The sequence below is a fragment of the Equus quagga genome, chromosome 15 (genome assembly GCF_021613505.1).
Source record: "Equus quagga isolate Etosha38 chromosome 15, UCLA_HA_Equagga_1.0, whole genome shotgun sequence".
In the NCBI taxonomy this organism is placed as follows: Eukaryota; Metazoa; Chordata; class Mammalia; order Perissodactyla; family Equidae; genus Equus; species Equus quagga.
This window is the reverse complement of record NC_060281.1, coordinates 29758122-29785242: the sequence shown is the minus strand read 5'-3', so window position 1 is coordinate 29785242 and position 27121 is coordinate 29758122. Positions and strand designations below refer to the sequence as shown.

Sequence of the window (27121 nt, the reverse complement as noted above, 5' to 3'; positions counted from 1 at the left end):
GGGGACACACACAGAGGCCACCAGGAGGACGCAGCACTTGGCAACACACTTGAGATTTGTTTTTGTTTTGGCATTTTTGTGTTTTGATTTTTTTTTTCCTTTTTTCTTTTTTGCGACACGTAAGATTTGATGACTTAGGAAAGGATGGCCAGGAGAGGGAGCAGAGGCTGGACGTAAGTGAAGGTGAGGAGGGGGCTGAGGACAGGAAGAAAAATGCACGAGAGGAGAGACTCAGGTGGAGCACAAGAGAAAAATGGGAGAGACCTGGAGACGGAGAGAGGATGAGGCAGAGGAGGCAGGGGCAGAAAGAAGATGATGCAGAAAAGCAGAGGGTGCAGACGCACAGAGACACACAGAGAGAAAAGAAGGTGAGACAAAGAGATAAGAGAAAATAAAGACACGGATGGAGACAGACTAAGAGGTCACCAGTGGGACAGGCAGAGACAGAGGGGGACAGAAAACCAGCACTTGGGCCCTCGAACCCTGAGCCCCAGTGGTTTGGGGCCAGGAGGGGCCATGGTCTAAGAAGCAGGCTCTTGGGATGGCCTGAAGCTGCCCCGCCCCTCGTCTTCCTCCTGTCGCCTGCCCGGCTTGCCCAGGCTGCCCAGCAGTGACCACCGGGGCTCTGCTATCCTCAGCACCAAGCCATGTCCGTGGGCGCCCACGGGCAGGCAGGACGTCAGCTGGGCCCCTGGGAGTGGCCCTGGCCAGACGCACCATCCACAAGAGCCTCGGTTCCTCCTCCTCCTGTTGGCTCCGGCGGCCTAGCTAGATTGCATGGTTGGTGTAGCTGACGTAGGTCTGTTTGGTGGCCAGCACTGGAAGGAAAGAGACCAGGGGTACCCACGCGTCAGGGGCTGGTTTCTTTAAACCCCCCTTCTGTACAGACACTCCCCTGCCTGGAGCATCAAGTCCAGACCCCTGAACTGAGCAGTCCACATCCCCCGAACCATGAGCCGGCCCCACCCGCCCATCCCACTGCTTCCCCCACTGCTCCCTGCAACCCCAGACTCAACCCAGCCTCTCGCACATCCTTCCCGCCTCACACCTTTGCGGGGGCTGGGCTGCTGGCCTGGGGGGCCCTTCCCTCTTCACTTTGTCACTCCAGATACGACCCCTCCTTTGAGCACCCCCTCCCAACCCCAACCGCCTATGAGGGTCTCCCTGGGGGAGTCCCTGCCACCTCCTGACTTCACCACACTTGAGGAGAATCGTTTTTATTTGTGATATAATCATGTAACCTTCACGTATTATCAAAGGGAAGTTTTTCAGAAGTTCAACACATTCTGGAGGAGCACTGTGAAGAGCAGACATGAAACATACTAGCCTGGTAGCCTGGGGGCAGAGACGGGGCAGGGGACAGAGGAAACAAACAGTGGACCCAGAGAGGGGCCTTGCAAGACCAGAAACAACTCTCCCCATGCCCAAGGGAAATGGCAGTGCTCTGGCCCCCAGGGCCCTCTGTGCAGCTATCCTTCCCATTTCTGGGCGTCCCCACATCGCCTCAGCCTGAGCCTCCCTTATCTGCACCCACCTCTCGGGCCCTTCCTCGCCCACCACTGGCTCTGGGGTTGCAGGTCTAGGTGTCTCCCACTTTCAGGCCACAGCCTCCCTGGGGCCCTTCCCCCACCCACAGCTGGGTGACAACGCCAGCCCTCAAGGGCAGCATGTGTGTACCCCGTACCTGAACCCGCCAGGGTTCAGACCTCACAGCAGCCTACTGAGGAGGTCAGCTACATGTTGCTCCCATTTTAAAAACGAGAGACTGAGGCCAGAGGAGGGAGGAGCCCAGCCAGGTCCTTGGTTTGGTCCTGTCCTGCCAGGGTTCAGGTCTCCCTCCAGGGCCTGGAGGACAGCTCAGTGGAGAATAATCAAGGACAGAATTGCTGCCTGGGGTGGGGGCTGGTCTGCTGGTGCAGAGAGAGGAGGCTAGATGGGAGAAAAATCATGGTGCCCTTTGTCATAAAGCTGCCCTGACCCTCCGCCAGGATCCTGTCAGCTCAAGAGAGGAGGTGCATCTGCCAGGCTCACCCGGAGCGCCTGGCCTGGAGAAGAGGGCATGAGGGGAGCAGTGTGGTAGGCTTCATGCTGTCCCCCCCAAGTGCTCTCTCTGTTTCTGCTGGGCTCATGACGGCCAAGTTAAGGACTACATTTCCCAGGTTCCCTTGCAGCTAAGTGTGGCCCTGGGCGACCACATTCCTGCTAATGACATATGAGAGGAAGGGCTGTGTGCAACTTTCATGTCAAAATAGATTGTTTCTCCTGTACTTCCTCTCTTTAGCCTTCTGTGGGCAGAACAGACATGGAGGGCAAGCAGCCTCAGCCGTGAGAACAAGGACAACCCTCTGGGAGCTGATGCAGCAACAAGATGGAAGGAACCCGGGTCCCTGCCTCTGCCCACCCACGTTGCACTATTATATCAGAGAGAAACGTCTGTCTGATTTGAAGCACTCTGTTCTGGGGCCCCTTTGTCACAGCAGTGTAACCGGAAGCCCACTCGTACAGGCAGGATTGCTATGTCCAACTCTCGGGGGCCCACTAAGCATGGGAAGAAGCAAACTTGTTGGGGGTGGGGTGAGCAGAGGGGCACACCGAGGGACCAGTGGGAAGGCAGGAGGGTCAGCATGCAGCTGAGCGAAAGGAAGAACTTTCTCCTGGCCAGAGCTGAGAGTGGAGTGGTGGCCTGACCTGGGAGCTGAGCTCCCCGTCAGCAGAAAGATTCAAGCAGAAGATGAACAATTGCTTGGCTGTGCAACGTCAGTGAAGGCTCAAGTTTTAGGTGCCAATGGGACAGGTGCTAATGGAAGGAAATGCTGCCCACAACTTGCAGGAAGAGAATAAGGACACAGCACAGCACCTTACAGGGTACAAAGAAGTCCCACCTTCATCGCTAAAGTGACCCATGTCCCTCCAGGGTGCTGGCTGACCAAGAGGGAAGGTCAGTTCTGACGGGGCCGCATCCAGGCGGAGGCCTGAGCCAGGCACACTTTGGGCAGGGCTGAGCGACTGGAGGCTGGGCCCCGGGGATGGCAGAAGGTGCTGAAAGGGAGGTGGGAGGTCACACGGATCAGTGCTCTGGAGACAGGAGCCCTAGACTCCCTCTGGGACCTCAGGCAGCTCCCTCCCTGCCCTGCTAGGCCTCAGTTTCTCCATTTATACCACGAGAGGGGTGGCCCTGTTTGCCTAGACTTCTCCTGAGGGGCTCTCCCCACCCCACTCTGTCCCCCACCTTCAGAAAAAGAGCGGCAGCTGGCTCGTGCATCACACGCCTGCAGGCCGGGCTGGGGAGAATCAGGTCCCCAGGGCTCCATTATCTCGGGTGAACTGATAAAATTGAGTTTCCAAACCTGTAAACCCGTCAGCAGGTCTGGCTCAGAGGTGAAGGAAAACCTCAGCCGCAGCAGCAAAATGTCTGCTGACTGCAGGAAAATGGGGACCTGAGGGCGGCTGCGGGGCACCGAGGTGGGCGGGGCGTGAGAGAAAGTGGCGAGGTGGTGAGGGACAGCTGGGGCCCTATGGTCCCTCTGAGACCAGAGCTGCCTCCTCTAGAAAATCCAGTCCACGGGGTTGAAGAACTGGGAAGCGCGTTCAGCCCTCAGCTACAAGCCAGGGGCCCAGAGCCCTTCAGCGGAGCCTCAGCCTCGCCATCTGGAAAATGGGAGCAAGGAGTCTGCCCGGGGCCCCCAGGAGCTAAGTGGGAGGCTTAAGAGGAAGAGTTCTGGTCAGGGGTCAGGAGACTTGGGGTCCAGGCCTGCCCTCACGGTACACAGGAGCTCAGCATCTGCCACATGGTCCTTCCGACAAATCGAACCTGTCAGAGCCTCGATTCCCTCATCTGTAAAATGGGGTGATAATAAGCCCTGGGCTAGCTCTCAGCCGTGGGGTGGGCGGAAATACTCTTCAAACCCTGCAAAATGGTGGGCAAAGGGGGCTGAAATGACTACAGCCATGAGAACAGGATGGGGACAGTGACACTCCAGAGGCATCCTCAGTATGAGGGGAAGGGACAAGCGGGTGTGGGCAGAGGGCCCCAGGCCCATCCTGCTTGTTTTCAGTCTCCGCTGCCTCAGATAACAATTCGCCCGGCAGCGGCAGGCACGAGCTGACAACCCCCATTTGTTGGCCCTGTGTCTCTGAGCCCAATCTGTCTGCAGTTGGGTCCCTGAATTATTTATTCTGTTGTTTGTTTAAAGATACATGGCCCGCCAGTGACAGAGTGAAAAATGTCCCTGCTCCACAGGAGTGATGCCTTCCCACCCCTCCCACTCACGGCCCCTCAATCTGGCTGTCCCCAGAATTAATCAGCTTGCTCTTGCCCGGCACCTCCATAGCCCCTGTTGTCACTGAGCTGAGAGACAGTGGGGGCAAGGGACACTGAGAGGGGCGGGGGGCGTGGGCAGCTCTCATCCTTCCCCTGCAGGAAGCAGGAGGCTGGGAACACTGGGTCTCCCCTCACCACGACTCCACACCCCTCCTTGTCTGGCAGGAGTGTGTTATTGTGGCCTGTCCCCAGGTGACCAGCCTGAGCAGCGGCAACCATGTCAACGAGGTGTCATCAGAGCTCTCTGTGAAGGCCCCGCCCTCTGTGGTCTGTCGCAGCACCATGAGTGTCACCCTTTGGGTTCAGGGACTTTTGACATACCTGCTCCTGCACCAGCACAGTACGGCCTTGAGGAATGGGACACGGTAAGGGTAAGTCTCCAGAAAGTCATGAGCTAGGTCAGGACAACCCCTAGACAACCTTTTCTCCCAGAAGGCACCGGACCAGACGGGGGCGCCAGGGCAGATAAATTCGGGGGTCTCACATCACCGCGCATGACCCAGGTGCCCCCAGGGCCCCACCCTAGGAGACGCAGAGACCCCCGGAAGGGCGTGATGGGACCTGGAGGTTCTCTCCTGGCTACCAGAACCCGAGGTTGGGGGGCAGCAGAGGGGTGCAACCTGGTGCCTTAAGGTTCTCCCGGAGCTGCCTCTGGGCGGGTGGCCACTCACCTGCAGCCTCAGGGTTCTCCCAGTGTCCCCCAGGGCCTGGCTCCGGGGCCGTGCCGGCCCGAACGTGGGGTAGGGGGCTGGCCTTTTCCGAGAAGGGGCGGGTCCAGAGGGCGGTGGGCGTGGCCAGAGGGAGGGGGCGGGGCCGGGCACTCACCCGGCGCCTCGAGGTTCTCGCAGAGCTCGGACTTGGCCTCGCCGTTGGGCCGGAAGCTGCCCTTCTGCGTGAACTTGTTGGACATGGTGGCCGCGGTGACGACGGCTTTGAGGCTGCGCTTGCGCTTGGGCACGTTCTGCTCCGGGTGGAAGAGGATGATGTAGACCTTGGGCATGTAGAGCATCCCCAGGGACACCGAGGCGCTCAGACTCACCGAGACCGTCAGCGTCGTCGTCTGGATGTACAGCTGGGGGCAGGCCGGGGGCGGGTCAGAGCGCGCTCCGCCCTGGCCTCGGGCCTTGAGCCCCCCTCCGCCGCCCACCCCAGGGACAGACACGGGAGGACAGACCCGGCGCCCTGTGTCCTGCTGGCTTCCGGCAGAAGGGAGTCGTGATGGAGAGCTGGCCTTTAGACCAGAATCCCGGATTCAAATCCTGGCTCCACCACTTCCAGCTGTGTGATCGTGGACAAGTCACGTCCTTGTGCCTCAGTTTCCTCACGTGTAATATGGGCATGATAATTATAGTACTTACCTCATAGGGCTGTTGTGAGGATGAAATGACTTATAAATGGTAAAAGTGTGTAAAACAACGTCTGGCACACGGGAAGTGCATAGAAGTGTTTCCCAGTGTTAGATACTAATTGGGGGAGGGCCCTCAGGGGACCCCAGCTGACCCTCAGGAGCAGCCCCCTGCACAGGGCTGGCAGTGAGATGAACACCACCTGTGGCGCCTTGGAGTAACTCACAGTGGCTGTGCCACAGCCCTCCACCAGGCCCCCCACTCAGTGACTGCCCCTCCACGTGCCCCCCTGTCCCGAGCGGGCTGTTGGCACGCGAGCCCCAGCGCCCAATGCGATCCACGGTGGCAGCACAGTCAAAGCTCATTTCACGCTCGCTCGCCAGCACTAACGGTGACAGATGGTTAGCAAAATGAAAGTCCATTAATCTGGGTGTCGGCTAATCCATTCTTCAATAGTAGGGCCTTCCAGGCAGGGCCTGACAATTCCCACTGCCCCTGCATGGGATCCCCTCCTTGCCTCCCTTCCTCCCTTCCCATCCCCCAGGCCTCAGCTGCCCCTCTGGCTGCCCTTTGCTGGGGTGGGACCAGGGGAGACCCAGGCTGTGCCCCCCAACCCCGGTCTGGATATGGGGAAATCAGGATGCTCTGCCCCCTAAATCTGCTGTTTCTGGGGCTGGACTCCCTCCCCTGGGGCCTGGCTGATGTGCCATCTCCTCCAGGAAGCTCTCACTGAGCCCCAGCTCTATCCAACCCCCCATGACATCTTCCATTCCTTGCACTCAGCCCTGCATGGGTCTGGACTTGCTTCCTGAGGTCACAGGGTCCCTGGCTTCATCTGGTAGCCCCCCGAGAGGAGGGGCCAGGTTTCTCTATTCTCATATGCTCCCCATCTCCTGCCTCTCTTCACAAATGCCTCAGGACCTGGAGCTGAAGGCCTTCATTCCAACCACCTTTCCCGGGGTTTCCTACCTTTGGAGGAGGGGCCAGAGAAGCTCTAGGGGCCACGAAGAGAGAGGTGTGTGAACCTGGGGAAGTCTTGTCCCCTCTCTGGCCCTCAGTTTTCTCATCAGTGCAATGGGCTGACAGCACCTGCCTCCCCCAAACCTCGAGGCTGCCCAAGCACAGGCCGTGAAGCCACACGAAACTTGCACAGCACCGTGTGGAAGGAGGCTGGGAGCGTGCAGAGGCTGTTCATCGGCCGCCATTCAGGAAAACATCACAGCCTCGGGGTAGCGAGAGCCTGTTCCCCAGGGAGCACACACCCCTCCAGACACACAGTCATCCCCTGTCCTCACACAACCACACTCTCACCCACAGGCACAGAGCTGCCTCCCAGCATATGGGCCAGGAAGGGTCATGACGAGCCAGCAGGAGGGTGCTGGCCACCCTCCACCCCCTGAGACAGGGCTGGTGACCAGGGGGTAAGGAGGGGAACACAGGCTGCAGAGTGTCACATAAGACCCTTGGAGAACACAGGGGAGCTCTGGGCTAATTAAGAACAGGCTTGCGCAGCTGGCCCTGTGGCCTAGCAGTTAAGTTCAGCACACTTCACGTCAGCGACCTGGCTTCAGTTCCCAGGTGCTGACCTACGGCACTCGTCAGTAGCCATGCTGTGGTGGCAACCCACATACAAAATAGAGGAAGATTGGCAACAGATGGTCGCTCAGGGCCAATCTTCCTCAGCAAAAAAAAAGAACAGATTTATTCCTGGGTTCTCACCTCTGGACTGGGAGTTCCTGGGGACACGGTTGTCTCCCTTAGTAGACTGGGGGTTCCCTGAGGGCAGAGGCTGTTTCTCCTTTTACACTGGGAGTTCTTGGGGATAGGAATTGTGTTTCCAGGTCAGATATCCATCTTAGGCCCTGGCCCCCACCTTGTTGAGGCGGCTGGAGGGGTACAGTTGGGCCCACATGGAGTTGGTGGGACAGGAGTAGAGGCCCTCACTCCAAGCAGAGTGAGCCCTGCAGGGGACACAGCTGTGTGTTGGGGGTCAGGGGCCTGGGTTCCAGATTCCACTGGGCCCTGACCCCCTGTGGATGCTGGGCCTCTTCCACTGACACAGGCAGAACCAGCCTCGTGGGCAGGTACGCTTGGTTTAACATCCTGCTGCCAATGTCTTGAATCCTGAATCGTTTTGAACAAGGGGCCTTCATTTGCATTTTTCAGTGGGCCCTGAAAGCTATGGAGCCTGAGCACAGGAACGAGCACAGTCCTTGGCATTCTGTTCTCGTTTGCTTTTCAGCCTAGCAGCCCTTCTGCAAACAGAATACAAGGAGGGGTATAAGCAGGTCACACCTGGCAAAGCTGCCTGCTGTGTGCTGGGGCTCCTCCCTCCCAGCAGGCACCCTGGGGGCTCCTCTAGCCAGCCCTAGGCTGGGGGTGGCCAGCCCTGTGCAAGCGGAAGTGGGGCTGCACACCCACAGTCCCTCTCTTTGCCCCAGGGTCTGGAGTTCCCACCCCACCACTGTTCTCCAGCATCCCCCCGTGTGAAGATGCACGTTGTCACCAGGAGGTGGTAGCATGCTGATCCTATGAGAGACGTAGTGGTCCCCTAGAACCTCTGCGACCAGCAGGCAGCCCCACAGGGATGGGGCCCAGGCCTGGATGCAGGTCTTGAAGGCAGGCAGAGGGGGAGGCAGCCTTCAGGATGGGACATCACCTCATCTCCCTTCCACCCACATCCCAGCCGGGAGGTGCCAGACCCGCCACCATTTGGGCTCCTCTCCTCTCAGGCCCTTGCTACTCTCCATCCTTTGTGAGGAATCCTGCGTTAGCCTTGTGATTCACTGCTCTCCAGAGCGAAGGAGGTGTCAGGGCTGGTTTGATGGGGGAGGACAGAGGTCACAATGGGCTGGGGCAAAGGGCACAGAAAGGAGCCTCTGGGGAGGTGGGTGATGAGTTTCCTGTTTTTGTGCTAGGCCTGGTGGGTGCCAGATGTGAGGGGCCCTGGAGGGGGCACCAAGTAGTTCTGCCTGCTCTGTGCTTCCGCCCAGGCCGAGCCTGGCGGGTACCAAGATCCTCCAAATCTGTATGAACCGGACAAACAAACTTTACCACAACCTGCAAGCCTCTGCAGCCTCGTCCCACCCAAGCCTGGCTGCACAGTAACCTCGCACTCCAGACGGCTCAGGGTGATGCCACAGGGCTGCAGTGGTAAGCCCTGGAACTCCGGGCTGACGCTGGGAATCCATCCACCTGCTCACAGAGTAGCACAGACAGCTTCACTCTGTACCAGCACCTGCACCGGGGGGCACGGCACAGCTGAGCACCTGAAAGTGTGTGTGCACACACGCATGCCCACAAACACACACCTATATACACGTGTATCTCCGCATTCACACCTGAACTCACAGCTACACACTCATACCTGACTCAGACGCACACAGGCTCACACACACACCCCTTCCTCCACCGTGGGACATGCATGTGCATACACATAGATCCATTCACACTCATTTGCACACATACCTGAACACACACATGCACCTGCACACACACATTAGGGCACACACACCTAGCCTGCACACCCATACACACACCAGCAGCCACAGACCCCTTGGCACACACGCCTGCCCACCCCCACTCGATTTTCACACATGCGCACACACCCCACCCATCCACTGCTGAACATGCACAGGAAGGCACACACACACACTGTACACACACACTTCTGGACCCATGTCACAACTCCCCACAACAGCCCTACCCACTCCATTCTCTCACACACACACACACACCCAGCAGCCAGGCCTGCAGCTTCTGATGGAGCATTCTGTAGCTGACATGACACAGCCCAGAGACAGCCCTAGGATTGCCCACGTCTATAAGAAGCCTGGTGGTCTGAGCTGGCAGCGACCTCAGAGCTCATCTCCTCCAGCCCCCCTCATTCAGAAGCCCAGAGAGGAGAGGGGCATAACCCATGTCCCACACCATCAGGGGCAGAGCTGGGTCTTATGGCCACATGTTGCTGTGAGGCCAGCCTGCTGTGTGACCCTGGGCAACTCCTTGCCTATCTCTGGGCCTCAGAAGAAATCTCAGAGGCTCCCTTCCATAAACAGTGCTGAGGGGAGCCTCCTAACAAGGGCGAAATCAGAGGCAGGTGGTGTTGCCTGGAGAGATGGGGGAATTGGGGATGCTGGGCCCTGTGCTTGGAGGTGGGAGGGTCTCACACCCTGGGATGGCAGGGACCCAGTGGGGAGCGGTGTGCTGGCAGGCAGCCAGAGGAAATTATGGGAGAGCAGAGCAAGGGGCTCACCCACCACGCTGTTGGCCTCCCAGCTGAATACCTTTACTCCCTGAGGAGGCGTGAGAAGGGGCCTCCTGGTGTTGTTGAGGGTAATTTCTCAAGCTGCCAGCCTCCTGGAGTGTGGGGCGGCCTCCCCTGCTGGCTCCGTGGGCCCCCTGGTGCTGGGGGCATGGGGCCCTCCGCCTGCACTTGCCCTCAGCAGGGGGGGGCCTCCCGCAGGCCTGGTGGGGGCGGGTGCGAGCTGCGCCCTGTGGCTGCTCTGGCTCAGGTGTGCGAGGTGGCCTGCAGCCAGGCCTGATCTCGGACCTCAGGGCACTCACTGTCAGCCCCATGGTCTGCTTCTTGGAATCCCCTGCCCACAGGGACGCCACTGGAGACAGGCCACAGGCCCCTGCACCAGGCCCAAGGAATTCAGAGTGGAGGGTGCAGCTCCTGCCCTTGAGGAGCTGTTGGAGAAAAGGTGGGCACCAGGAAGCCCAGGGCAGGAGAGGTGTCCCAGAGCCACAGGGGGCAGTGTGGGCTGGGGTGGGGGCTCCTGAGTTAGACAGAGCAGGGTCAAGTCCAGCCATGCCACCTACTGGCTGTGTGACCTCAGACAAGTCACTTTACCTCTCTGTGCCTCCATATCCTCATCTGTGAATAGGGATGGTGATATCTACCCTTGCCCACTGCTGTAGGGCCTGCTGGCCATCAGGTCAAGGTCTGGCATGTGACAAGTACCCCATCCCTGGTGGCCTTGCTTTGCAGCCTCACTGAAGCTAAGCATTCCTAGAAGCTCCCCCCTAGGCTCATGGTTTTAAATGCCATTCACAGGCTGATGACTCCCCCAGTAACGCCTCCAGTCCAGCCCTCGCCCCTTAACTCCAGACTCACCGGCTCCCCTACCGTCTTCCCCACCGTCTACCATCAGACACTCCTTCTGATCCTCATACCAAAACCACAGAGCCATCCTTCACTGTCCTCTGCGTTTCTCACCCCACATGCAGGCCAGCAGAAAGCCGCCAGCCCAGCTCCAGACACAGCCAGGGTCCTCTGCTCACCACCCCTGCTATCAGCAGCCTCCTGCCGGAGTCATCACGGGAACCTCCGCACTGGCCATCCGGCTCCCGGCTCACCCTCCTCGGGGCTCCACCCAGCAGCCACAGGGACCCTTTTAAACCTACGTCTCAAGGCGTCCCTCACTGCTCAGAACCCCGCAGTGGCTCCCTTCTCGCCCACAGTAAAAGCCAACATCCTCCTGACAGCCGCTGGGTCCTACACCATTCACCCTACCACCTTGTCCCCGCCACCCTCCTCCAGACTCCTCAGCTCCAGCCTCCTTACACAGGATTGTGACTGTGATCGTCGCAACCCCCGTAAGGACTTCAGGGGTAGGACTGTGGCCCCAGACCACCAGTGAAGAAACTGAGGCCGCCAGCCAGCTGGCTTGCCAAGGATCCCACAATCAGACATGAAGCTCAGACCAGGAGCTGGGGCCCTCGGTCCCTGCAATCTTTCCTGTCTCTGGCCTCTGTCTTCAGTGACTCCTAATCCTTCAAGATAAAACCCCCCAGGCACCCAGGCAGCACTGGGGCTGGGATGTGGGCAGAATCCACTGGGCCATTGAGGTGTGTCCAGACCCTCAGACCACAGGATGGCCTGACAGAACCAGCAGGAGGCGGCTCCTCTGAGCTGAGGAAGGGCCCTCAGCTGACAATGCCTGGTCCCAGGCTCCTGGGCTTCGGGGCGGCTTGGGACCAGGGAGGGAGCAAGTGCCTGATACATCTCCCACCTCATGGGGGTCCTGTGAGGACAGAGAGAGGGGCGGACAGAGGAGGAAGGAGAGAGGAGTGGACAGACGGGAAGATGGGCTAAGTAGGGAGAGAGGCAAGGGAAAGAAGAGTCTAGAAAAGAAGGAAGCATGGAAGAGCGAGCAGCATCCAGGCTGATGGAGAGGAGAAAGGAAGGAGGGAGATGAGACAAACGTCGGGGGAAGGAGAAAAGGGAGAGAAAGCAGGAAAAGAGAAAGGGCGGGAGAGAGCAAACTCAGAACCTGGAGAAAAACTCGAGACAGAGAGAGAAGGCAGAATGAGGCCTGAAAGAAGGCATTTCTGGAGCAGAGTGAGAGGCCCGTCAGCCCCAGGAGGCTGCCCCTGGCCCCCACCCCCAGCCCCCGCCCCTCACCTTGTCTGCCGACTGCGAGGTGCCAAAGAAGATGGGGATGAAGGCGAGCCAGACGATGCACGTGGTGTACATGGTGAAGCCAATGGGCTTGGCCTCGTTGAAGGTCTCGGGCACGCCGCGCGTCTTGATGGCGTACACGGTGCACGTGACCATGAGCAGCATGCTGTAGCCCAGCAGGCAGATGAGCGACAGGTCCGAGATGTCGCACTTGAGCACACCCCTGGCGAAGCGGGGGTCGAGCGTCCGCTGGTCCTGGAAGTCCACCACCGAGTGGGAGGGGTCCACCACAAACCACACACAGATGCCCAGCAGCTGCAGGGAGATGAGGCTGAAGGTGATGGCCAGCTGCGAGGCGGGGCTGATGAAGCGCGGGGCGCTGACCGACCGCTTGCCCTGCTCGAAGATGCGGTAGATGCGGTTGGTCTTGGTGAGCAGCGCCGCGTAGCTGATGCTCATGCCGAGCCCCAGGAAGATCCGGCGCAGAGAGCAGGTGCCCAGGTCAGGCTCGGCGATCATGAGGAAGGTGGTGGCATAGCACAGGAAGATGCCCGCCAGCAGCACATAGCTCAGCTCGCGGCCCGAGGCCTTGACGATAGGCGTATCGTTGTAGCGCACGAAGGTGACCACCACGAAGAGTGTGGCGGCGATGCCCACCACGGCCAGGAAGAGGGGCAGCACGGCCCAGGGTGAGTCCCACTCCAGTTTAATGATGGGGATGGGCCGGCAGCCCGTGCGGTTCTCTGTGGGCCGCATGTCATAGGGACAGGTCTTACAGGTGTAGCGGTCCACCTGGTACTGGTACCCTGTGCAGGGCTCGCAGTGCCAGCAGCAGGGCATGCCCTTTACTGTCTTCTTCCGCTCGCCTGGCTGGCAGGGCAGGCTGCAGATGGAGCGGGGCAGCTGCTGCCCACTCCCTGGCCAGTGCATCCGCTCTATCTGGCAACGACAGCACAGAGGAGCGGGCCTCAGGACATGCCGCCCAGCACCCGGGACCACCCTACCGGCTGGCACCCTGTAGCCCCATGCCTGAATCACCAGTTAGATGGCTAAAATCCAGCTGCCCAGGCCCCACCTGCACCTGCTGAATCCAACAGCTGGATTTAAATAAGTTCCCCCACGTGACTTAGGCATGGCTGACATATGGGGCATCCTGATCAAATCCAAAACTCTCAAGGGTTGTATGGAGAAACTGAGCCCAGAGAGCAGCCGTGACAACCCAGAGTCACACAGCAGAGCAGAGAGAGCTCAGGAGTCCTGACTCCCGCCCTGTAAGGCCTCGCTACTCACAGTGGTCCCCAAACAAGGAGCATCAGCGTCACCCAGGAGCTTGCTGCAAATGCAAAGTTTTGGCCGCACCCCAGACCTATCGTCTCAGAATCTGAGTTTTCACAAGCCCCTCAGGATACTCGTGCGCACACTGGAGCGTGAGATGTGCTGCCCTGTGGCTCAGCCCACGGGGCCTCCTTTCCTCGGGAGTCACGTTCAGCAGAGAGCAACGAACAGAGGTTTCATCAGAGGACACTTCACGTGTGCCCAGGGGTTAGCGTTTCTTTACATCTTGCTCTAAATTAGTGCTGGTCACAGTTACATGTCTCCCAAGACATAACTGCTGTGAGCGAAGGAGCCACAGGAGTGTTGGCATGCCCTGCTGAGCATGTTACAAAATTCTGGAAAGTGAGCGAGAGGCCCAAAAGAGCTCCAGGGGCTGTGGAAAGGGAGCCCACTGCACTCGGAGCCATATGCCGGCATCTGCTCTAAATTAAGCGGCTCTCAGGGAGCGTTCACGCTTGGAGCGCAGAGGCCTGGCCAGAATGGTTCTGCCTTTGCCCTGGATGCTCACTCCTGGAGAAAGAATGAGCAGGTGGTTCCGGGGCTGAGGGGGGGTTTCAGAGCTGAGGAAAGGGATGGGGGCCCCCATGGTAGGTGGAAGAAAACCTCAAGGAAGAGGCTTGTCCTGGGGCTCTGGGCATGACAGGGTTGTGAGGTCCCCTAGAAGCCAGAGAGCACAGCAGTGACCGGTGCCACCATCCGGCAGGAGCAACGAAGCAGGACAGTCCCTGTGCACCGGAGCTGTGAGACTGCAGGGGGACACAGAGCGATGGTGGGTGTTCTGGAAAACTCTGTGGCTCCAGCAGAAAGAACAGTGAATATGGTCAAATCTTGGGATCACCGTTCTGTTGCTAGCTGGCTGTGTGCCCTTGAGCAAACACCTCGACCTCTCTGAGCCTTTGTTTCCCCACCTGATCCAATGAGAGCAGATATGAAGCCGCTTTGCCCTTTGTTACTTATCGTGGCTTCTGCTAGAAGTCATAATGGAAACGCTGTCTCCCAGGGGCTTTGTGTTTGTCTCCCCGCTGCGTCTGCAGGCCCAGCACAGGGCTGGCCGCAGTGGGGCCTAGTGAATCTCTGTGGAATCTGTGCAAGAAGCGGTGAGGTCGGACAGAGCACCCATCAGGAGAGGCCGCCGCTTCCAGACCCTGGAGGAAGGCAGTGGCGGGCAGGGGGCCACCTTCTCCTCGGCCCCTGAGCCTTGCCTGCTCTGTGGCCCCACTGCGCACCCGAAACCGAGCAGGCAGGAGAAAGTAGGGAAGGAGTGACGGTCGGGGTCCAGTCCCTCCTCACCTCCTCCTGCCCCCACTCCGTGCTGGTGGAGGGCCTGTACTACTGGGGAGGGGCCCTTCAGGGGAGGAGTCCACTGCCACCCCAGCCCTCAAGCCAGGACTTCACTGACCGCATCTGTGGGATGGGGTAAGGACAGGGCCCGCCCTCAGGGCCGTCACTCTCACAGAGAGGTCAGTGCTGAGAACGGCAGCTGCACACACAGGCGCTCAGCGAGGATCACTGCTGCCACGAGTGAACTGAGTCACTGGCCCCCTGCTCCACCCACCGCACCAGAACGAGGCGTGCTCCATTTGCGGTACTGCCCCACTCTGCCAAGTGCTCCCCTCGCCCTGTTCCGTCTGCCTGTCTCCACTCGGCAACCCGAGGCGCATCCCACAGGAATGGGCTCTGGCCACGCGTGCAGCGCGGCCTTCGGGACATCTCTCAGCCTGGGTCTTCCGAGATGCTTCCTCTGACTTAGAAGATGGTCGGGGCTAAAGGAGATCCTGTGCGGGAAGTGCTTCTAAGAGCTCGAGGGGCTCACTGCCGGGAGAGACGATTACAACCGGGGCGGGGGGGACGAGATGCAATTCTCCCAGGATCTGAGACAAGGACAGCCGAGGCCAGACACAGACCTGGGCCTCCGGAGTCTCTCTGGTCCATCCAGATGCCACATTGTGCCCACCCCGAGCACAGCTCACCCCTTCACCTTGCAAGGCAGGGCCCAAGTCCATGGGCATTTCCTCCAGGAATGAACCACAGGTCCTTCCCTCCCAAAACACGGCTCTATTCACAGCTGGGGACACTGAGGGCCAGAGAGAGAAAGCCACCACATCCTGGGACCACCGTGAGCTGGGAAAGTGTGGCTTGGAGGACCCAGGAGAAGTCCCCCGCCATAACATGCAGAAAAATGACAGCCTTCCAGTGTGGTTTGACGCGCTGGGGACTCACTCTCAAACGGCTCCCTACCCACCAGGCGGAACCCACCATTCGACTGTGCCCTTTGCCTCAAAACGTCGTCCTCCTTTGTCCAACTCAGCCCTCCCCTCCTCACCTTACTGCCCACGCCCACCAAGCCTTTGAGCCATTTCTCTGCAGGGTGGGTCCCATCCAGAGGTTTTTGCCCTGCAGGTGGGTAGCAGGCAGGCAGGCCTCAGGCCAAGGGAAAGGCCAGGGGCCAACAGGCAGCAGCAGTCCAGCTGCCCTGCTCTTCCATTGCAGTGGGGAGAGGAGAGAGGGGCCCTCTGAGGGCTGTGGTGGGGCAAGCAAGGAAACCCCGACTCGGCAGCATCAAACCCGGGGTCAGGGCTGGTCAGCGGCTACCTCCCCTCGGGCACCCTCCCAGGGGCTGGGATGGGGTGAGTGACTCTCCCCACCCTTCCTGGGCCCCGATCTCCTGCCAGGCGCTTACTCTGAGGTGCAGGTGGTCGGTCCAGGAGCCGATGACCTTGTACTCGGCAGAGCTATTGCGCAACTGGTACTGGTAGATGTCGTAGCGCCCGGGTGCATCTCCGTTCTCATTGAAGGTCACGGGGTTCCCTGCGATGCCTGTGGGGCCAGCGGTGTCACACACTCAGTTCCTTTGCTGAGCCTTTACCCAAAGGTGGGGAGGATTATAAGCCCGAGGCAGACACCTTTGGGGAGCCCCCGGCATGGAACACCTTGGGAGGTTTCACCCCTTGGGGACATCTGAAGGGACGCTCCACTCCCACCCCGCAGAGCTCCAGGGCCCCTCCTCTAGCTGCATGGCCCATGACACCGGGATTGGGTGGAGCCCGCACCGTGCCCCCACCTGAGAAGTTGACACTGCGGATGTACTTGAGCAGCTGGGTGCCATCCACGGGGTCCATGCGCGGGCAGAGCCCCACGCGGCCGGGACACAGGTCACGGTGCATGGCGTGCAGCGCATGGCCCATGGCATACACGGCATCGATCACAAACTGCACCTTCCCCTCCTGCTCGTACGCAGAGTCCTGCCCGATGCGCTCGCGGTCTGCCACAGAACACCCAGAGTGGGCACCCGTGAGGCCCACCATCCTCACAGACCGTGTGGTGGGAACCAGAGCAGCCCCCGGGGCCCAGAGAAGTGGCACAGCCCGTCTGTGCCCCTTAGGTCTCCTGGCTCCCAGCCCAGTGCTGCTCCATCACCCAGGGAGATGGTCTTGTGGAGGTGCCTGGGGGACGGTCCCGAAGGTAGGGCAGGGGGTCCACTGCCCTGGTCACTATACCGCTGGTCCCTGTGCCCCTGAGGCCCCAGAACAGCCAGGCCCTGTCAGAAGGCAGTGACGCGGGGCCTCCCTGTGGCTGCGGCGTCTGCCTGTCCACCCAGCCCAGCCTGGCCTGATCATGGAGCAGCTGCCGCTCGCCCAGGCTGGGAATCGCCAGACGGGAGCTGTGTGTGTCACTGAGGACCATTGTGCCCCGACAGCTGCTCACCCAGAGGCAGCCACTCCAGCCAGAAGATGCTGCCCCCACCCTGGGGTGCAGGTGGGGAAACTGAGGCCCAAAGAGGGTGAGAGACCAGCCACAGTCCCTCAGGGTTCAGGACCCAGGCCTCCTGATGCCTTCAGTGGCCTCTCAGTCGCCCCAGACACCAGAAGTCACCATCGTCCCCACCTACTCCTCTCCCATGTCACTGACCCCCCCCCCCCCATTAGCCAGGGTGACTGAGCTTTGCAAAATGGGGAACCCACCTCCACTCACTTCTCACCACAAACTGCAGTAGCTCCCCAGGGCGCGGTGGCCTCGGGGCTCTGGCCTCCCATCCTCACCCCCTGGGTTCCAGGCACACCCAACCCCTCTGCCATGGGGCCTGTGCAAGCCCCTTGGCTGCCTGAGGCCCCCATGGCCCCTCAGTATAAAGGGGATCATGATCCTGCCTCACAGAGGGGCTGTGAGGCTCAAACAAAATGAGGAACAGGAAACACTTGGCACAGACAAGGGGACTAAGCCACATTATTATTGTGCCAAGTGGTCAGAATGGGGGATTTCTGAGGGGGGTGACAGAGGTCCCTGGGCTGGAGCAAGCCAGGAAGGCTTTCTGGAGGAGGAGGAGCTTCCTGGCCTGGGCCCTGGGTGACAGTGATCACGAAGAATAAGGGCTGCTAACTTCTACTGAGTGCCTACTCCGTGCCAGCTGTGGTTCCAAGCTCTTTATATGTTATTAACTCACTGAATTCTCACAACGATGCTCTGAGGTGAGGAATTATCCCCACTATAGAGATGAAGAAACTGAGGCACAGAAAAGCTCACTGGAGTTCCAGGACCATGCAGAAAGGGATCTGAACCCAGGTACTCCGGCTCCAAGCCTGTGCACCACACTACACCAGAGGGATGGGATGAGCCAGAGTGGGGGAGGGGGCAAGAAAGTGGGGAGCGGAGGAGAGGAGGGGACAGGGGCAGGAGGATGGCAAGGGAGAGGATGGGCAGAACCCGGCTTCCCCTCCCGAGGCTGCAGCCCCTGCACACAGCTTGACCTGCAGCCTCCTCCCTCAAGGCCAGGACAAGGAAATTAGCCCTCATAACAACCCCCGCCCCTCACATGGCTCCCTGCCGTGGGCCAGTGCCACAACTTGCAGAGGTCACTCCCCAGTGGACAGCAGGGTGAGTGGCTCACCTGTGCCAGCCCCGGGGCCACAGGCCTGAGCCTCCCATGTCTATTGTGTAGGGTCCAGGCCGAGACCCCAGGGGTCCGCAGCTCACCCCAGGCTCCTGAATGTTTAGCCACTGGATGATCAGTGGGCCCCACCTGCCCAGGGATCCCACAGAGCCGGTGGCACGTCTCATATCCCTGCCTTGGCCACCAAGACTCTGTGACCAAAGTCAGAAGCTGGCTCCAGTTACCTCAACCTCAGGGTCAGAGATCAAAGGTCACCAGTACTCAGCTTGAGCAGTTTGGGAGCAGACGTCCATTTGGCTCTGGTGGCACTGTCGGGTCGAGACAGAGCCCACCACTTCCACGGTGTGGCCTCGGGGCTGGAGGCCGGGTGGGCTTCGAGGCTGCCTCGCTGGCTGTCTCGGCGGTCAGCTAAGGCCCTCTGCCCGCTCTCACCGCACTGGTTTTACAAGAGCTCCACCAACTGCTCTAGCCGTGACCTTGGACCTCTCACTCCGTCTCTCCAGCTTCAGCTTCCTCCTCTGCAAAATGAGGACAATGATGGCACTGACCTCACAGGGTCAGGCTAGGGTCCCTGTGAGGATTGACGGGTTCATATTCACAGCAGGTCCTCGAGGCCCGCTGCCGGCCAAGCGCTGCGGAAGTTTGTTAAACACAGAGGGTCCGAAGAGTTGGGGCCCGGTCTGCCGCCGAGCCCCTGGGCCGGCAGAGACTTGCTAACAGGCCCAGGCACAGCATCTCGGGAAGGAACAGAAAAAGCAAATTCTCCTGTTTCGCCAGCCTGCCCTCTTGTCCGAGGCTTCTGATGACAAGGTTCTGAGAACCAGGAGAGAAGCGCAAGGGACAATGCTGTCCCCAAAGGGCAACAGAGATGGCTGGGACAGGGTCGTCTGGAAAGCCCCAGCCCTGGACCCCACCCTGCCTCCCCCAGGCCCTGGTCCTGCCCTCTGCAGCCTGAAGAACCTAAAAGGCCACTCCGCTCCCCTGCAGCGCCCATCACACGGTCGCTTCCTATCAATAAGAGAAGCTGAATTATTAACCAGGACGGAGTGGGAGGCCGCGGCCACGGCAGAGACGAGGCAGCTTCCCCCAAGACCAAGGACACACAGGCCCAAAGAACCCGGCTGTGCCTCCCGACTGAGCCGGCCCTCAGCCTCTCCCCTCCCTACCTCCCCCGGGGTCCCTCCTCAGCGGTGCAGCTGTAGCCTCCGTTCCCAGACCACTCGGTCCAGGACCAAGTGCTCTTACTGGGGTCACAGGACCGCCTGCACCGACGCTGGAGTGCGGATGACCCCACAGGAGAGCCCTCACCAGGGAAGCCTGCCTCTGCCTGGGGAGCAGCCATGGGGAGGGCTCTGGGGTGCCATGGGCTGTCAGCGGCCCTTAAGTGCTGACTCTCCAGAATCTCCACCCCACAGTTGTCACGGTGCCAGCCAGGGACTTCTAGAGACTTCTCAACACACTTTCCTGTCCTTGACTTTTGTCTCAAGTCCAGCCTCAATTGAGAGGAGAAAACAGGTACAGTGAGGTGACCTGCAAAGAACCTTTATTTACAAGGGAGTGCCAGGCCTTGAGTGTGCCTTCTCCACACACACATGTGCACACGCGCACACACACCCCTCAAACCTGCAGGGCTTTTCCTCGAGCTCCGAAGGAAGCCACAATGACAGAACCTGAGTGTGCTCACATTGGGGGGCGGGGGGGACAACAAATAAAGGGTAAACAAGGACAGACACTCTGTCCTGAGTGTCTGAAGCTGTGCCCCTAACCAGTGTGGCTCCCTGCACACGCCCCACTCCTCGGCAGACAACCCCGCAGCGGGGCCTTTGCCTGCCTGGCAGTTTCTCTTCCCTGAGGCTCTGGGCGGTAGGCTGGACTGGCACCCCTCACAGAGGAGATAATGAGGTTTGCAGGTGGTCAAGTGACGTCCCCAGCATCTCGCGAGCATCCTGGCTCCCATCAGGTGTTCATACACACCTGGGGACTGGCCTGGCTGGGAAGAGGCAGAGCTGGGAGTTGAACCTGGGTCTCTCCAGCTCCAAAAGAGTTTTCACTACCCTGAGCTGTCCCTCCGCTGCTTCTCCCTCCGTCCAGCCCCTGACTTGCCGCCTTCCCTCCTCTCTTTCGCCCAGGCCCTGCCCCTAGCCAGGAGTGAAGGACCCCTGTCTGCGGGGCCAGAGGAGGGAGGTGGCCGTGGACAGAAGGGGGGGTCAGAAAACACCCTCTCGTGGGCTGGTCAGCCCCCCAGGCCCGGGCAGGGGCACCACAGTTCTGGGAGGAAGCAAGACACCCATTTCTGAGAGCTACTGGAAGAGATAAATTCCAGCTACATGGCAGCAATGACAGCAGCAACAGTGTGAAGATGTCCTAATTGTGTCCCGGGGCACAGTGAGCCAGAGAGGCGCTTGGCTCTGCCACGGGTGACAGCCATCCGGGAGGGGATTTCCTCCTCAAAACCCCCGCAGCTGTGGTTACTACGGCGACTGCAGCCTTTGTCTGCAGGTTGTAAATTGTAATTGAAATGAGTTTTCAAGGTTGAAATAATCAGAGTTCCTCCTTGTCTCCCTTCCTCACCTCTCCACAACTGGCCCCACCCAGCCAAGATCCTCCTGGGTTCTACCTCGCTCATGTGTGTGTACACACACATGCACACACACACTCTCGCTCTCTCTCTCTCTCTCAAGGCGGCCCCCTCACACAAAAGCATCCAAAATCAACCACATACACACTCACATATTTTCACACCTACACACATAGGGAGAAACACACAAAGCTGCATGCATTTAAATGCGTGTCCATTCACCTCTCCATGTTCAAACATATAAACGCACAACGTATACACAGCTACACCAATCAGCATGACACTCACACAAGCACGTGGTCACTTGGATTCACCCACGGTGCGGCTGAGAAGCTGCACAGGCAGGTCCTGACAAGGATTTGCGTGCAAGGCTTTTATTTGGGAGGCGATGCCTGGACGCCCTTGTGGGGCATGGGGAGTGGGACGGGGAAGGGAAGGCAGCAACCCTGGGCGGGGGGCTCCTTTACCCCCTGGGGACCTCCAGCAGACTGTGGAGGGCACACCTCAGGGTCAGCCCGCCTGAGGGGACACATACCCCAGCCCCCGCCAGTCTCAGGCTGAGGGCTGCTCCCAGGGGCGTTAACTCCATTGGCAAAGGCAGGGATGGTGAGTGCTGAGGGGACCCAGGGCACGGGCACTGTCGGCATCCACAGGTGCAGGGCCGCACGTGTAACCCAGCATAGGTCTGTGTGCCTACACACACACCCACACGTACCGAAACTTGCATTTACTCACACGCCAGTCCTCCTTCCTTGGGCAAACTTCCAGGAAGCAAGACAAAAGGTCCTAGGGTCCCCCCAGAGAGAGCTGCCTGGTGTGGTGGCCGGAGCAAACACAGCCGGCCCTGACGCCTGGCTCTGCCATGGACCAGCTATACAACTCAGTCAAGTAACTGCGTCTCCTAGCGTCGGTTTCCTCCGGTGTAAATTCAGGAGATCTTACTTACCTTGAGGGGCCACTGGGAGGATTCAAGGAGGCGCAGACATAAAACACGCAGCAGCGAGCCCCGTACGTGGATGCGCTCTATAAGCCTGTTTTCTGCCGCTCCCTGACACTCCTCCACTGGATAACTCCCCACCCCAGGGGCCTCCCTCCGTCCTGTCTGCAGCCTGGCATGCGCTGGCTCCCTCCTCGCCATGAGAGGAGCGCGGAGTACCTACCCCATGGAGACAAGGGCCAGGTCAGCTGGCTGCCCACACACAGATGGGGGGAAAGCCACCACGCTGTGCTCCCCACTCCCCTTCTTCCCTGACTTCGCCTGTGGTCGAGTCATTGTCCCCATCACCCCACTGAGACACAAAGGGCTTTCTGAGGGTCCCCAAATCCTGATGCCGAGGCCAGGCTCCACCACCCCCGGCCCTGCCCGGCCTTCCCAGCAGTCACACGGCAGGCTCTCCCTCGTCTGGAGTCACACTCTTGTTCCTCAGACCCACAGCACTGGCCCCTCCCCTGAAGCATAAACCTCCATCGAGCCACCTGCTTTCCAGTCTGGGGTATCTGCAAACAACTCAGCCTGGCCCCCCTTCCCCAGGTCTGTTCCCCCAAACTCAGCCTCAGCTCTCCGCCAACCCCTGTCCCAGGGAACCCTGAGCCAGCCCAGGTGTCTTGCGGGATTGCTGGTTGGGTAGATGGGGTCACTATTTCAGGAGGAGGAAGCCAAGGTGCGAGGGGCTGGGTGGAGGGACCCGCCCAGCGGGGGTGGGCTCCTGACTCCCCCAAGTGTTCTTTTTCCTGCCCCAAGAGCTCCCAGGTGGTACCGCCCAGGGCTCCTCAACCTTGAGCCAGCCACAGGCCACTTTTGAAGGAAATCAATCATGCCAGACCCCCAAGAACGTGACCCCAGGGTGCACATACTGCCACGGGCAGCTGAGGCCTGGCCATGACGGTGACTTCCAATTGCAAATCATCACAGCTGCAGAGCTGTGTCTTTGCATCAGTAAAGACCACTTCTGGCCGGTCACCAAACGGAAAGGCAAAGTTTGAGAATCATCATAGAGCTCCTGGGTCCCTCAGAGTCTGACCTCAAGAATGGGTCCCCCGACACCCACAGACCCCAGTTTGAGAAACGGGACACATGTGTCGGGACCGGATGGGGGCAGCTTGAAACCCCCATTCAGCCTCCTGCGGGTCTGGTGAGTTGTTTGGCATCTCTGAGCTCCCATGCCCTCGTCTGTGAAATGAGGTTGGCACCCTGGACCAGCAGAGACGAGTAATACCCGCGGCAGAGGCCACGCTCAGCACCTGCACAGGCAGCTCCCAGGACGGCTGTTCCCTGTCCCTCGGCCCCGGGAGCCTGCGCTCGGCTCTCCCAGGCGGGGTGGGGCCCGGGGCGGGAAGGGGACACAGCTCTGGGGACCTGAATCACAATCAGCCGTGGACGTGCCCTCTCCCTCGTCCCTTAGCCAAGCTTCCGCTTCCCGCAGCATCTAGTTTTCCCTCTACCTGACCTTTCCCATGAACACAGAAATACACTCTAATTTCTCCCGTTTAAACAAACAAGTGGAGGGTCTTGACCCCACTTCTCCTCCAGCTAGCGTTCCTCTTTCTCTGCGTACAATGAAACTTCTCCAAAGAGTTGTTCCGACTCACTGTCATCAGTTTCTCTCCTGCTCAGCTCCACTCTGGGTTTCACACCCGCCTCTCCAAGGAAACTTCAGTCCTCGTCACACTTGGCCCCTACACAGCATGGGACATTTCGGTCACTCCTCCTCCCCACACTCTCTCCATTCTGGACGCCATGCTCCAGTTCCCCCTGCCTCCCGCTGCCTCCCTGCTGCTGCTTCTCAGCTCCTCCCCGACCCCTGGACATGCAGTGGCCCTGGCTCAGTCCTTGGACCTCTGATTATACTCACCCCCTTGCTGCCCACAGCCCGTCCCATCCGTATGCTGACAACTCCCCAAATTACAAGGCCAGCCGGGCCTCTCCCCTCACGCCAGCTCCCACACCTTATACTTCTGGACCTGCGACAGGCATCTCACCCCCCCCACACCCTAAACAGAACTCCTGACTTTCCGCCCCAGCCTGACCCTCCCACCCCCACCTCAGGGTGTGGCCAGGAACCCCGGAGTCATCCTTGATTTTCTGTCATCGTTCTCTCACCTCAAATCCTGCAGCAAACTCTGCACCACATGGCAAAACTTATAAAGAATCTGACCCCTTCTTGCCACCTCCACTGCCACCACCCTGCTCCCGGCTCCCATCGCCTCCCACCTAGCCTCCAGCACTCGCCTCCCATCTGGTCTCCCTCTGCCCTCGCCCCCATATCCTCCAGGCAGCAGCCAGAGCAAGCCTTTAGAACATAAATTAGATCACGTCAGTCATCTTTCAAACTCTGCAATGGCTTTCTCTCATTCTGCAGAAAAGATCAAATCCTTACAAGTTGCCTAGGAGGCCCACATGATCTGTGCCACCCCCGCCCCGCCTCTCTGACCTCATCTCCTACCTGTTGCTGTCTCTGCGTCAGCCACAGGGGCCTCCTCACTGCTTCTCAGATCCGCCGGGTATGAGCCTACCTCAGGGCCTTTGCACATGCTGTGCCCTCTGCCTAGCATGCTCTTTCTCAGGTCTCCACATGCCTCTCTCTCTCTCATTGCCTGTAAGTCTCTGCTCAAGCATCACCTTCCCAGCGACAACTTCTGACTTCCCGACTTACAAGTGCAAGCTCCCTAGTTTCCAGCACTCTCAATGTCCCTCCAAGAGGCCTCCCGGATCTGCCCTCTCTGAGGACTACTGGGCCCACACCCTCATACACCACGTGGTCGCAAGGCCAGATTGTCTCCCACCTGCAGGGAAAGCTCCCCGGGGCAGGTCTGTCTCCTTCATAGAGCCCAGCACGGGGCTGGGCACACAGTCAGTCTCTTAGTAAATGCAATTGAACGAGTGAGCGGCAGCACTGAGGGGCAGGCCCAGGACCCCTCTGGCCACCACCAGCTGACGGCTGAGCAAATGCGACCTCCTCTAACAGGCAGCACGGCCTGGCGCACAGTGGGTACTTCCAAACGTTGGTCCTCCTTCCTTCCCCCAGGAAGGGGGCTTCCTCAGGTTCCCGTGGGACTGTGGAGGCGGGAAGATCCGTCAAAGCCAGGCTGGAATAGCCAGGAGGGCCCTAGGGCTAGGGTATCTGCACCGGCCCAAGGGGGGACATCGCTGGAGCCAGATGGCCTGGGTTCAAATCTCAGCTCTGCTACTTATTACTTTGTGACCTTGGGCAAGTCTTTAACCTCTCTGTGCTTCAGTCTCCTCATCTGTAAAATGGCCTGCTATGAAGATTTAAACGCAAAACGCTAGAACAGACGAGTTCTAAATTGACAAGTAGCAAATACTATATAAATATTAGCTGTTACTATTATCGTTGTTGCTCTCAGCAGAGGCTGGGCGATCGGCGTCTTCCCACACGTCCCCAGCCACCACGCAGCTGCCCTCCCTCTCAGAGCTCTCGGCCCCCGGGAGCGGCAGGCAGTAAATTTCTCCTATCTGCTCATAAACCGGGCCTTCCTCTGCTCAGCCATCACCTGGCTGGCAGTGCTGTCAAAAAGACGGATGCTACATCTGCCTTGTTTACGGCTTTAATTCCCACACCCTGCTCTGCAGGCTCCCAGGGAGGGGACCAGGAGGCGAGGAGGGAGGCGGGAGCTGCCCTCTCTCAGGCCTTGACAGCTGCAGAGACGCCCCGCTCAGTGACCCCTGGATCGCTCAGGTGGGGGGCGAGCCTGGGCCACCCGCACGTGCTTCCTGCAATCCCCTCCATCCCTTCTCCAGGAGGCCGTGAGGGAGGCACTGTGCTGGGGACCCGGCTCCAGGGGGACGGGAGTGGGTGACATGATTCCCCTTTTGCAGATGAGGAAACTGAGGCCTCAAGAGGTGAAGTGACCTGCCCGAGGTCATGCAGCAGCTGGGAAGCGGCAGCACCAGGACTCACACCCAAGTCTGCAGCAGTCTCATAGCTGTATGTCTGAGAAGCGAGGGGGGCCCACCGTACCCCCCACCCTTACCACTTGGAGACCCACCAGCCCAATCTCCAACCGCCAGCACCTGCCACTCTTCTGAGACTCTCTCTAGGCACAGAAGCCCTCTTTGCCCAGCCACTTGGCAGGCTGGAGGTGCTGAGGAGTGAATGCCCTGCAGGAGCAGCCACAGTGATCGACGGGTGTTGGTGTATACATACCCCAGCTCCCTCACGCCTCCAGAGGGATGACGGAAAGGTGTGCTCCTCTCTGTCTCCAGAGCCCAAGGGCGAGCAGAGCTCCAGGGAGTCACAGTGGTCACCTGCTTGGTTTCACACCCTTTATGGCTGCCTTCTCTCCCTACCAGGGTTTCCTGGGATCCCTCCCAAATAAAGTACTTGCCCTCAAACTGTCTCAAAGACAGCCTTGAAGGACGGATGGAATCTTCCCGAGGGTAAGGCCCCAGGATGAGCAGGTCCTTTCCACGCTCTCAGAAGGTCACCCGGCCCACCGTTGACCTGGGGTGGAAGGGATGGATTTGCAAAGCAAAGGACCGGCGCACGGAGGAGTGGCAGTTTCTCACTGTGAGACCTTGGGCAGGCGGGGCCTGGCGCTGAAACAGGCAGAGGCCGACCATCAAGTCTGTTGGCATCAAGGGACCAGAGTGGGCCAATCCAAGGCCACCGGTGTTGACGGGGCAGGCACCTGGGAGAGGCGAGTGGGAAGCCAGGCTCTGGGACAGAGTCGGGGAGAATACAGAGCCAGGCAAAGGCAAGAGAAAGGGCGGCCCGAGGCGTGGGAGGGAAGGAGTGGGAGGGGCAGGCGGGGCCCCAGCTCTAGAGCCAGGCTGCCGGGGTGTGAGTCCAGCTCTGCCACATCTCTAGTGCCGTGATGTTCTCCAGTTGCCTCAGTGTCCCCTTCTGTAAAATGGGTGCAGCACCCATGTTCTATCCACCCTTGGGATGGTGACCCCCTCATCCGGGATCCTACAGCTGACAGATGGAATCAGTACCAACACACTTGGACTGATAATTACCTAATTGCCTGTAAATCCCATCTCTCCCACCCCCCTGTATATCGGAGACAACACCATTTTATCAGCATCCAACACAGGCATCATTTTTCAGCCAGCCTCTTCATACACTTTATCTCTGATCCTCACAACAATCCATTGAGAGGGAGGATGGCTTCTCTGTTCTACAGACAAGTTTCTGAGACTCAGAGAGGTTAAATGACTTGTCCAAGGTCACACAGCAGGGAGGAGGCAGAGTCAGACCCAGACCCAGGGGTGAGTCCTTCCCCC

The 27121-nt window shown here is 59.5% G+C and overlaps 1 protein-coding gene across 1 annotated transcript in view; it reads right to left on the bottom strand.

The window, feature by feature from the left end:
- Window positions 1–455: 455 nt before the first annotated feature.
- GRM4 (glutamate metabotropic receptor 4) overlaps window positions 456–27121 on the bottom strand; it is a 102750-nt gene continuing 76084 nt past the window's right edge. The window contains exons 6-10 of the mRNA XM_046640838.1: window positions 16470–16670; window positions 16089–16225; window positions 12077–13012; window positions 5147–5393; window positions 456–818 (exon numbers count right to left, since the gene is read on the bottom strand). Of these exons, the coding sequence (XP_046496794.1) occupies window positions 769–818; window positions 5147–5393; window positions 12077–13012; window positions 16089–16225; window positions 16470–16670 (1571 nt within the window). The 3' untranslated portion in view covers window positions 456–768. The remainder of the gene's footprint in view (window positions 819–5146; window positions 5394–12076; window positions 13013–16088; window positions 16226–16469; window positions 16671–27121) is intronic.